This window comes from Cetorhinus maximus, chromosome 26, assembly GCF_964194155.1.
Source record: "Cetorhinus maximus chromosome 26, sCetMax3.hap1.1, whole genome shotgun sequence".
NCBI classification, from domain to species: Eukaryota; Metazoa; Chordata; class Chondrichthyes; order Lamniformes; family Cetorhinidae; genus Cetorhinus; species Cetorhinus maximus.
In genome coordinates this window covers 19577717-19590582 of record NC_135904.1, presented here as the reverse complement: position 1 = coordinate 19590582, position 12866 = coordinate 19577717, and the positions used below count along the sequence as shown (strand labels likewise).

At 42.5% G+C, this 12866-nt stretch overlaps 1 protein-coding gene across 1 annotated transcript in view; it reads left to right on the top strand.

Annotated features, from left to right (window-relative positions):
- Nucleotides 1-12479, top strand: part of LOC144668176 (protein FAM81A-like) — a 52118-nt gene extending 39639 nt beyond the window's left edge. The window contains exons 5-9 of the mRNA XM_078529925.1: nucleotides 120-249; nucleotides 8683-8789; nucleotides 9450-9585; nucleotides 10961-11156; nucleotides 12078-12479. Coding sequence (XP_078386051.1) covers nucleotides 120-249; nucleotides 8683-8789; nucleotides 9450-9585; nucleotides 10961-11156; nucleotides 12078-12217 — 709 coding nt within the window. The 3' untranslated portion in view covers nucleotides 12218-12479. The remainder of the gene's footprint in view (nucleotides 1-119; nucleotides 250-8682; nucleotides 8790-9449; nucleotides 9586-10960; nucleotides 11157-12077) is intronic.
- Nucleotides 12480-12866: the final 387 nt, after the last annotated feature.

The following is a 12866-nucleotide window of genomic DNA, read 5'->3' as shown; positions in this document are numbered from 1 at the left end:
CCCATACTTGGAAAATTACCCTGACAGTACCTTAAGCCATTTTCCTGTAGATACTTGTTTCAAATGTCTAACAATTGATGAGGGATATCTTGTGACACTATCCCTGCTTCCTCCCATAGGTGTGATGCAAGCATTGCCAAACTGTCAGCTGACCTGATGTCAATATACGAAGGAATTCAGAACCTTAGCAAAGAGCAACAAAGAGCAAAACTGATCTTGGAAGCAAAAATAAAGGATGTTGAAGGGCAGGTTAAACAAAATATGGTCCTTTACATTTAATGTACAATGTACGCTAAATAAAAAAGCACCATTAGGTCCCAGGTTACTTAATGATGGTGACCATGAAACCATTGTCCACTGTTGTAAAAAGCCATCTGGTTCACTCATGTCCTTTAGGGAAGGAAATCTGCTCTCCTTACCTGGTCTGGCCTATGTCTTATTGAGTATATTTAATACGGAGATAGATAGGTTCATCATTGGTAAGGGGATCAAAGGTTACGGGGAGAAGGCGGGAGAATGGGGTTGAGAAACTTATCAGCCATGATTGAATGGTGGAGCAGACTCGATGGGCTGAATGGCCTAATTTCTGCTCCTATGTCTTATGGTCTTATAGACCCAGAGCAATGTGGTTGACCCTTAACTGCCCTCTTGAAATGATATGGCAAGCCACTCGGTTCAAGGGCAATTACGGATGGGCAACAAATGCTGGCCTTGCCAACGATGCCCATACCCATGAAGTATACATTTTTTTTTAAAAATCATCTATTTTCCTAAATGTATAAAATAATAGATGGCGGGATCCTATTTGGAAAAGCAGTTGAAAATGGACAGTTTATAAATTTAATTATATAAATCATTTCTGCTAATTTAATTTTGTCTTGCAGGAATATTCCCTCACATTTCTTGTGCTGTTGTGTTGGGTTTTATGGGATGTTCTCCTAAAAACTTATACAGAACGTAAAAGATACTGTAGATCTTTCAATGAGTTGGGCAAACACACTGTATGTGAAGCCTGTTGGATTAATCTTGTTTCCAACAAATACTGGTTTGAAGTAGATGGTACCGAACCTGCCAAGCACCAATAATCAACAGCAATAATCACGCATTCTGATTTTTAAAAAATGGTGACATTTCGATGGATGTTACTCATAGGCATCACTTCCACCAGAACTGTAGCGTTGATTTTCACTCTGCACTGGTGCTAAGAAGTTGTAGTTTATGGGGTGGAGATCAGACCTCATAGTGGACTGGTGTAAAACGGATGCAACAGGCCATCAAGGAAAGTGGACTGATGTTCATTTTGTCAAACTGGTGAGCTGCTTGTGGAGACACAGGACACCAGCAGCACGTCCAAATTAGTATAAAATACATTCCAAGGACCCAAAACTGGGCACAGACAATTTTTAATCGCTAAATCTGGAGTCAGGGACTGAGCAGACACTAGTTGAAGTGGACTGAGATTCCCTCTTCCTGAGAGTATTATCCTGCTTTGCTCCAGAATTGAGTTGGCCCTTGACTTAGGACTTGCACTAAAACTACTTATAAGTGGAAAGTGAAACAGCTTTATACCAGCACTGCAATTCTAATGTAGAACAAGCTTTATATCCAATTATATCTCCATGTATTTAATTAAATTTTCTATCGATGCCATGTTGCTGGTTATAAAATTATTACTCATGACATGTTGGGCAGTTCATACATGGAAAAAGGTAAACTTCACTCAACCTGCGCAGTGCACCCTTTGAAGATAATATACACCCTTTGAACTATTTTTCATTGGCATTAAGATGCTAGCCTTCGAGCTTTGCGCTCCTCGGATATTACAGGACAGTTGTTCCTGTGGAATTCATGTGACACTGTCGATATTCACAATGATGAAGTCAACAAAAAAAAACCAGACCAGCTGGTGTTTGACTGTGAAACACACAAAGAAAACCAACTATAATCAAAACAAAAAAAAAAAAGCTGGAAACAAGTCAGGCAGTGTCTGTGGAGAGAAACAAGAGTTAACGTTTCAGGTCAAGATGACCTTTCATCAGGTCCCAGATCCCTGTGGAGAATGCTGTGCCAGAATGGATTGGGCAAGTGTGAATGTACTGAATGTCTGGTACCGTTCCTTCATCACTAACTGGAAAATCTGAGCCACCAGTTCTGAAATTCTTGGGAAGGCCTTGGGGGAACACAGACCTGGGAGGGCAGCAGAAATTCCAGCCACCCTCAAAATGATGACTACGACCCCATCCGAATCCCAGAGTCAGGGTACTTTAAATATCCTTGTGCGTGCTTTGCTCTGCCATGCGCGTCCACCTCAACCCTGTGATCGGTTACATTTCCGAAATGCTGCCTTTTTAGGTTTCTGACATATTTTTCTTTTTTACCTTCCACGATAATGCACCAGCCAAGTTTTCGGGGTCATTTCACAAGCCAGCCTTTTTGAGCACCATGATCAATGTGAGGGCCAAAAAGAGGAAGTGTCCAAATCCGCCGTACTATCTTAGATCACAGCAGTGACTGCTCTTCAAAAGAACTTCCTTGGCCGTAAAGTGCTTTGGGACATCCTGAGGTCATGAAAGGCTCTATCTAAATGCAACACTTTATTTTCCTCTGCTTCCCTGCTGGTAGTCTGCCACAAAACCACACTTCATGGCCCCAGGAATTTCAAAACTAATGACTTCCTCTTAGCATCTCAGTAGCAAACCGAGTGAAAGCCCCACAACATTGTTAATGAAAAGCCAAGCTCCCTCCTCCTTGCACTATGAATATTTGGTAGCTGATAGACATAAAGATTCCATTTTCAATTGCCTTTCCAACTAAGATCTTGTTTTATGTTATTCAAACCATATTTCATTAAGTTGATGAATGGCTGTTTCATGCCACTAAGGCTGTTTGTCATCAGTGGTATTGCTATTGCACAGGACTAACCAGTTCTTTGTCTTTTACGGGTAATGCTGACTATGTAGCTAATCCTCGTGTTTTAGTTATGCATTATTGTCATAATTCAGATTTGTTTCATGTTAGATAAAGGCAATTAATGCCCTATTTTTAGGCATGACTTTCAATATGAAACTCTCTGGGGAGACTTTCCTGATATTGGTGGTTAGTTTAACTTTGGGCGATATCACATCAGCCACCCATTATACAGGTTCTCCAGATTCAATATTGCCTGCTTCACACTAATGGTCAAAGCCAAAATTAACCACTTTGTGGGTAAAGGATTCACCTGGGTGGAACACAGGAAAGAGGCAGAAAGATTGTCACTCAGGTCCCACTTCAGGGAGTTGTATACATAAGCCGTCACTTCTCTGCAGTACTGAGGGAGCTGGAGTTGGCATCTTTCAGATTAGACATTAAACCGAGGGCCCCATCTGCCTTTCTTGGGTGGAAATAAAAGACCCCATGGCAATAGGAGAAGCAGTCTAAGGGAGTGCTCCTCGCTGCCCTAGTCAACAGCTATTCCTCACCCATTACCTGCGCATTTATTTTATCGTTGTTTGCGGTACTTTGCTGCGTGCAAGTTGACTGCCTACATCCTGACAGTGACTGCACGTCAAAATAACTCATCCGCTGTGAAACGCTTCTGAGGATGAGAGGTGTGCTATATAAATGCAAGCTCTGTCTTTCCAACCAGATTTTCCTCTATGAATTGTACACAGATGATGCTTTGTGCCAAATGCAATGTGAGGTGGATCTGTCCCATTTATGTTTTAAACAAATGGCTTCAAAAGCTATATTTAAATTATAAGTTTGATTTGTTCTTCAACATAGGTGTAAATTTGTTGGAATGGGGGTGGGGGTGTGTGTGGTTATGGTGCAACCCCAGAAGAGTTACATTTAACCCACCTTTCCTAAAGAAAACAATTTTGACCCTTCCAGCCATTAATAAAAATCTACAATAATTATCCTGAAAATGTACTCTGGAACATATAAGTTCACAAAATGTTTAAACAGAACCAAAATATTGTCACCATGTAAACTTTTCTCATATTGAGAACTGTACTTTTTTTCTTAAATGTCTCTTTAAAAATGAATCATCTCTAATATTATATTGAAACTGTCTCCAGTCAAACTCAACAGCTCCACCTGAAACTGACTTTCTGTTTCACTTTTAAGTGCGGAAGTCTCCATCATCTCGTACTCAGTTGCATTAGGTTACAGTATTGCTAACTAACCCTTCTGGGACTTTTAGCACCATTTAATGTTGTACAGAGTGCAGTTTTGAATACATTCATATAGGTTTACAGTTTCTGTGAATGGTGCATTGTTTTGTTCAACCACTCTGTGTAAATATTTAACCCAAGGGAATGATTACATTACTGTAGGTGAAAGTTTCTATTATTGGGGCATAAATTATTATTACTATTTACTTAATGGGCATAGAGGAAGTCTTCAGATTGGGTCCTTATTCCAAAACATAGGTTTGTGCAAATTGCAGGGATCTGTGTGGTGCTGCAAAAGGAAAAATGGTTTAAATCATGGCAATGCCCTCCCCCCACTGGCTGTGGAGAGGCATAAGTATCAGGATCTGACAGCATTACCAGTGGATTCCTGTAGGGATTACCCCGATCTTTCACTGTAACTTCAGCAGGAGAAAGCAAGAAAAACTTGCATTTATATAGCGCCTTTCACAACCTCAAGACAGCCAGTGAAATACTTTTGAAGTAGGAAACACAGTAAGGACCCCACAAACAGCAGTGTGATAATGACCAGATCATCTGTTTGTCCTGATGTTGGCAGAAGGATACCGGGGAGAGCTCCTTCTTTGAAACAGTGATCTTTTCTTTCTGCCTGAGAGGAGAGATGGGACCTCAGTTTAACATCTCAGCTGAAAAACAGCACCACTGACTGTGCAGCATTCCCTTAGTACTACACTGGAGTGTCAGCCTTGATTACGTGCTCGGTCCTCTGGAGTGGGTCTTGAACCCACAACCTTTTACAGAGGGGCAAGAGTCTTAGCAACTGAGCCACTGTTGACACCTGTGGAGTTGGCAGAAATCTCAGAGAAACAGCAGAATTCTCAGGGAAAATTCTGCCTCATTATCTGCACAGTGCCATGTTAGTGTTAAGTATTAATACCCAGGGAAAGGAAAGAATTCAAACCAATTTATTACAATAGTGACAATTGCTTAAAATATTTGCATTAAAAAGGCTTATTGAATTATAAATCATTCAACATTTTGAAGATAAATTAGCTCAGCTGAGATTTATTTTTCTGCACCAATTATCTCCACCATTTTCCTCCCTCTCTTGATTACATTGAATCCTTGCTGACGTACTGTCCTACAGGTTGTTCTCTGGCATCTTGCTAAATGGCTATTATTTATGTGTGAAGTAAGTGCACTTTCAGCAGCAAGTGTTAGCAAGCAATTCAGTAATGAATTTCATCACCACCCAACTCAATGTTGTCCTTAGATGAATATTTCCAGCCTTACTGGATGACAATCAGAAGCAGAAACCATGGTTGACTTTCCTGTCTTGAACCCGGGAGGGACATACTGCCATCGTTTTTCTGTGGTCTGGGCTGTTCGGGGTCTGCAGCCAGCCTCGGTTGCAAGTGCTTCTTCAGGGAAGCTGATTTTTGCACTTTTTTTGTCCCGTCTGTCCTTGGACTCATGAATGCTAGGGTTTCTCTCTGCGCAGACCCATTAGACCTACCCTGTGAACTAAACTAAACAAGGTGCACTGGTGTCCGTGCTGGTAGCTGCAAGGGTAAGGTCAGATGATGCCTTTTTCATAATGCCACTGTTATCCTCTGCTTGCTGAGGGCCCTGTCCAGTTTCTGAGCCTAAACTGAAAGAGCAGGGACAATTATTGTTGAGGGTAAGCAGAAAGAGAGAGAGATTAAAGCAGCTGCTGAACGTCATGCAAATTGTGCGGTGATATTAGAGTGGTAAGGGAAAAAAAAAAGGTTAAGCGGGCAAAATATCTGTAGGACCAATCCTCCAACCTCGCCAGTAGCCACAAGTCTGGCTCAACCCCTGCCCCATAATGTCCAGGAATTCCTCTTCAAATGGGCACAGGGTACGGTTGTAGGCTGACCCTGCACTTGTGCCCATCTCCTTCCTCATATTATGCACTATTTACCATACATGATGAAAGGGAGTGTGTTTGTGATCATCGAATGAGATGTCTTGATGGTGTGTATGTCATGGTTGAATAGTGAGAATGGTAGTGGAACTGTGGGAAGTGAGGGTTGCAGTAGAGCAGGAGAGGCAAAGTGTGTGAGTAGCATCAGAAGGAGGTGTAGTGTATTGATTGCAGGAGAGTGAAGACAAACAAAGAGGGAAGGTCTCTCAGCTGTGGGACTATGGATGGTGCAGAGGGAAAAAGAGCAATGCAAGCTTTGAACTCGGAGTCCTACCTTCAATAACTGCTGTGGGAGCAGCACCTCCCTCTTCCAGGGGATAGGACCCTGAGCCCACCCCCACCCCTGAGCACTCGGTGGTGTTGGGGAGGTGGCGGGAAGGGGACAGGGCAACACAGCATCTGTAGCATCTGTTTCAGTCATGTCTGCGGTGTCCAAGGCAGGATCCAGAGTGCGGCCATCAAAGGATACCTCCCCTTTAAGAGGTACAAGGCTGCCTGTCAATAGTGTCACAGGCACACTATTCTCATGGTTCCTATTAGGGGAGGTGTCAGTGAACAACTTGAGTAAAGCTGACATCTCACCTGTTCAAAACAAAAACAGAATTACCTGGAAAGACTCAGCAGGTCTGGCAGCATCGGTGGAGAAGAAATCAGTTAACGTTTCGAATCCTCACGACCCTTCGGCAGAACTGAGTATAGTTAGGAGAAAGGTGAAATATAAGCTGGTCTAAGGTGGGGAGGCGGGGGGAGAGAGAAGTTGAGGGTGGGGTGATTGTGGGGATAAGCAAGCAGTGATAGGAGCAGATAATCAAAAGATGTCACAGACAAAAGGATCAAAGAGGTGTTGAAAGTGGTGATATTGTCTAAGAAAAGTGCTAATTAAGAATGGAAGGCAGGATACTCAAGGTACAGCTCTAGTGGGGGTGGGGTGGAAAGACTAACAAAGTTTTAGTTTTAGATTTAAAAATAATGGAAATAGGTGGGAAAAGAAGAATCTATATAAATTATTGAAAAAAAAGGGAGGGGGGAGAAACAGGGTGGGGATGGGGGGAGGGGGAGTTTAAGATCTAAAGTTGTTGAATTCAATATTCAGCCCGGAAGGCTGTAAAGTGCCTAGTCGGAAGATGAGCTGCTGTTCCTCCAGTTTGCATTGGGCTTCACTGGAACAATGCAGCAAGCCAAGGACAGACATGTGGGCAAGAGAGCAGGGTGGAGTGTTAAAATGGCAAGCGACAGGGAGGTTTGGGTCTTTCTTGCGGACAGACCGCAGGTGTTCTGCAAAGCAGTCACCCAGTTTGCGTTTGGTCTCTCCAATGTAGAGGAGACCGCATTGGGAGCAACGAATGCAGTAGACTAAGTTAGGGGAAATGCAAGTGAAATGCTGCTTCACTTGAAAGGAGTGTTTGGGCCCTTGGACGGTGAGGAGAGAGGAAGTGAAGGGGCAGGTGTTGCATCTTCTGCGTGGGCATGGGGAGGTGCCATAGGTGGGGGTTGAGGAGTAGGGGGTGATGGAGGAGTGAACCAGGGTGTCCCGGAGGGAACGATCCCTACGGAATGCCGCCAGGGGGGGTGAAGGGAAGATGTGTTTGGTGGTGGCATCATGCTGGAGTTGGCGGAAATGGCGGAGGATGATCCTTTGAATGCGGAGGCTAGTGGGGTGATAAGTGAGGACAAGGAGGACCCTATCATGTTTCTGGGAAGGAGAAGGCGTGAGGGCAGATGCGTGGGATATGGGCCGGACACGGTTGAGGGCCCTGTCAACGACCGTGGGTGGAAAACCTCGGTTAAGGAAGAAGGAGGACATGTCAGAGGAGCTGTTTTTGAAGGTAGCGTCATCAGAACAGATGCGACGGAGGCGAAGGAACTGAGAGAATGGAATGGAGTCCTTACAGGAAGCGGGGTGTGAGGAGCTGTAGTCGAGGTAGCTGTGGGAGTCGGTAGGCTTGTAATGGATATTGGTGGACAGTCTATCATCAGAAATTGAGACAGAGAGGTCAAGGAAGGGAAGAGAAGTGTCAGAGATGGACCATGTGAAAATGATGGAGGGGTGGAGATTGGAAGCAAAATTAATAAATTTTTCCAGGTCCCGACGAGAGCATGAAGCAGCACCGAAGTAATCATCGATGTACCGGAGAAAGAGTTGTGGGAGGGGGCCGGAGTAGGACTGGAACAAGGAATGTTCCACATACCCCATAAAGACACAGGCATAGCTGGGGCCCATGCGGGTACCCATAGCCACACCTTTTATTTGGAGGAAGTGGGAGGAGTTAAAGGAGAAATTGTTCAGTGTGAGAACAATTCAGCCAGACGGAGGAGAGTAGTGGTGGATGGGGATTGTTTGGGCCTCTGTTCAAGGAAGAAGCTAAGGGCCCTCAGACCATCCTGGTGGGGGATGGAGGTGTAGAGGGATTGGACATCCATGGCTTTTTGTTTTTATCTCTCCTGTTCAATGTCAATGAGCGACAGGGACCAATTTCTCTACTTAACGGCACCCATATATTCAGGCTATAGGTGCTGTATATTCAGCACCCAAAAATAAGCATGGTACAATGCCCTACCCCATTATGTTTATTTTGCACTATAATCTTCTTTCAACAGATTTCAGAACTTTTAAAGAGAGTTGAGGAATCTATCAGAGAGCAACAGAGAAAGATCAATTTTACTAGGGAACAGAACAGCGAACAGCCCCACCTGCTGGATATTAGGTGAGTGCACATCTCACACTCCATTGCTGTGTAAACTCATTATAAATCAGGAATGACTGTTGACAAGCACTTGGCCATATGGTAACCAGTAGATGTCCTGAGTGCCCTACCAGTCTCCTCGCCTCCTTTTACTGTGAGAATCCCCAAGAATGGCTTTCAGGGGAGCCACACTGTCCACTCACCTGCGGTCAGAGCTGCAGTTCTTGCAGGAGTGGATCTCGCTTCTGTAAGATTGGGAGAGATTCTACAATTAAAAAAAAACATGTTCTGAGTTTAGAACAAGTGGAATACAGAGTTGCTTTATCACAGATTCTTACAGCAGAGAAGGAAGTCATTCAGCTCATCGTACCTGTGCCAGGTTTTTACAATTATCCAACAGCTTTGTGGTCACTTTTACTGATACCAGCTTTTTATTTCAACATTTTATGAACTAAATTCAAATTCTCAAACTGCCGTGACAGGATTTGAACTCGCGTTCTCTGGATTATTAGTCCAGGAACATAACCACTGCACTCCCCAAGCAAGATGTTGCTTTTTAGTAGACCTGTGAGAATGACTATGGGTACGTCACAACTCAGACAGATACAACCCACTGTGGTTCTTCTTTGTTTCCTCTTTTGTCCTAAGTGGCCAGAAAATGTCATAAATTATCTTTCAAAGGATGAAGAGCATAACTGAAGACATCAAGGATCAGGTTTTGTCCAGTTGTTCCCGTTTGGAACAGAAACTAGCTAGAAAGGAGCAGGAATTGTTACATCAAATAGAACTGATCTCCTTAATCGTGAAAGATAAAACTGTAAGTATTACATTAAAGAGCAGAAAAAGTAGGTGTTGGATACCATTCGGTAGGTCTTAATGAAGTCTTTGTAGTCTTCATAGGTTAACTGTATATATTTTAATAACTACAGGAACTATGTACAGGTATATAGGAAAGGGGTCAAGCTAGAAGGTGTCTCCGTGCTTGCTTGTGCACATGGCTCTGTCCAACATTAGTCTGACCTCTAGGTGTGGGTCATGTGTTCTCTTACATCACATCACTCTGTGGGTGATACTGTACTAAGTCCCACATTAACCCTATATATTGCCAGACCCTTATGCTATAGTAGGTATTCAGCTTCAAGATGTTTCAAAGACAGGAGCTGTATAATGTAACAGTTACAGTGCAAAGTTGTCACAGTTTCCTGGGTCATATCCGATATTTTCTGTTTGCTGCTGACACCGTGTTGTTGAGAGTAGTATTGGAGAAAGCTGACCACTCCCATTTAGAGAAAATTGGGAAGAAACTGACAAGGAGTGAAAATGGAAAATACTGGGACAAGAAATAAACAGGTTGTCAAGTTAGTGAATACCACATTTCACCTGGAGCATCTGTGAGTGATCTATCAGGTTTAATAATAGATGTTACGCATAGTCACAATCTCTATACGTGTGTTCATTTTGTGGCTAGTCCATTATAAAGGATAACACCGGTAGCTTTTAGTACATTAAGTAAGAAATGACAATGTTACAGTGAATAATTAGCGTTTTGTATACAATTTAGGAAAATTATGATCTAATTTTGAAGCAGTCTGGAGATTATACTTTTGAAAATTATCGGGGGTGGGGGGTGGTCTCTCAGTTCATTAGACAGAATTACATGGTGTATGCAGCACAGAAGCAAGGCATTTGGCCCAAAATGCTCGATGCTCCACATTGGCCTCCTTGTAGTCTACTTCATTCAATCCTGTCAGCCTATCCTTCCATTCCTTTGCCCCCCCTATTGTACTTATCTATCTTCCCCTTAAATGAATCTATTCAATCTGCCTCAGCTATTCCATGTGGTAGCAAGTTTCAGATACTAACCCATCTCTGAATAAAGCTTATAGTGTTCCTTACTGGATTTGTTAGTGATTGTTTTATATTTATGATGGATAGCTTTGGATTTCCACCCCCCCCACTCACCCCACTCGGGATTAGTAAGTGCATTAATTAATAAAGAACGTGTCTACCATTTTACCTTATCTAGCACAATGAGGAAATCTGTCCAGCATCCTAAAGATTAATGTGTGTAGGCCAGTGCTACTTGTTGCTACCATTGTACAGTACTGAGTCCTTCAAACAGTGGAAGTACTCTCTTGACTGACTGTCAGTTTGCTTGCTGTAATTGATATGTGACTTTCTGTTTGTGTTAGGAAAGCAGTGAAAAATCAATGGAAGAGAGGATTAACCAGCTGTCCGTGAAACTTGACAAAATCGAAACGATACAGAAAATGAACTCGGAGCTTTACAGCATAAAGCATGTCGAGGAGAAACTGAATCTGATCATTATTAACATAGAAAAGAAAATATGGAAAGAAATAGAGGACATCGAAGCTGAAACTAATGTTGGTGAGATAAAATCAGTGTTTGCATGGTTCCATAATTTACACATGATCCAATTTGAAGTTAAGCATAAGGATTTGTTTCAACATTGAAAGCCCTCCCCCACTCCTATGTTACTGAATTGTCAGGTCACATTTCAACAGGCACCAGCCGCCCTTCTAATATTTTGCTCAACTTTCTCATTGTGTGTGAACCTAGACAAAAGGCTGTAGAAAAACTGCTTGACCATGTGTAGCATCACAGCCGAACCCAATCCTCCCTCGCCTAATACCTGCATACTGGTGCTTTCCAGCAGTGACAGCCCTGAATAGCAGTGAGGGGTGAGAAACCTCAGTGATTTTTCCACTCAGCCGAGGAAGTCAGGGTCACTTATTGTCATTTATTGGATATCGATTGCGATCCTGCTGAGATCGCCTAATGCAGCTCAGCCTAGGGGATCAGATATGGGATCTCGAGGTCTGTGTGCCTTGATGGACATGCCTTTATCGTCTAGGGCATTGTACAGAGTTGTTCAAACTGAAAACTTAGCTGCCCTGTATTTGCGATGAGAACATCTATTTCCATCATCGCCATTGAATTGGATTACTGCTTATACGCTTTATCAAAATCTACTATAAAATAAAAGCAGAAAATGCTGGAAATATTCAGCAGGTCTGACAGCATCCGTGGAGAGTGGAACAGATTTAACTTAATTTAGGTCAAGGACCTTTCTCCTGAAACATTAATTCTGTTTCTCTCTCCACAGATGCTGCCAGACCTGCTGAGTATTTCCAGCATTTTATGTTTTTATTTCAGATTTCCAGCATCCGCAGTATTTTGCTGCTATTAAATCTAATGTACACTTTAGAATTTTTTCTAATATTCTTTGCATCCACGACACTCGATGCAGTGCTTTACACTTTTTATGATTTGTCTTTTATTATTAAGGCTTTTCAGCTATTTATGATAGCATTGGATCCTTGAAACACATACTTGAAGCAAAAATGAAGCAGGATAAAGAGCAATTGCAGAAACAGATTCGTCAGATGAAGCATACAATGAATTCCACTCCTCCACAACCTAGTTAATAACTAGAACCGCAGCTCCTGGTGTACATCATTCTTTAGACACTGCCCAATAGTCATAACCTAAAACTACCTTTACCTTTATATTGGTAGATGCTTGAAGCTATTTCATACAGCCTTTGTTTATCAAGAAGGGACCTCAGTAAAACATCGAGATCCTTATGTGTAAGTTAGCCAAGTAAGTCTGCAAATTAAACTGGTTTGAGCATTGTACATCAAACTCAGTGTAAGCCTTTACCCCAATAAAGTAACTTGTGTATGTGTGTATTTTCTGTACAGAAGATGCTTTAATGGACATATGACTGATGGTGTTACACCAGTTTACACAATCACACTGTGAACAGGGCTGTTCGCCTTTTTCTCATATGTGTCCACAATATGGGTTTTTATTACATCATTCCAACAGTTTACAAGTCCCGAAAACTATGTGAATTCTGTGAAAATTGTACCCTAAGTAAGAAGTTGAATCAAAATGAGCAACTTTTACCAATACACAGGGTTAGAAATTCGTCTGCCCTATGTTTCAGCATGGGGAGCTGTGATTCTCAAGCAGCCCACTCTCATTGGAGATGAGTTGGACAGTATGCAAAATTTGTGTAGCCCCCCTCATTTCCCTGATGGTAGGCTGACTACGAGTGGTTCTTGCATTGAA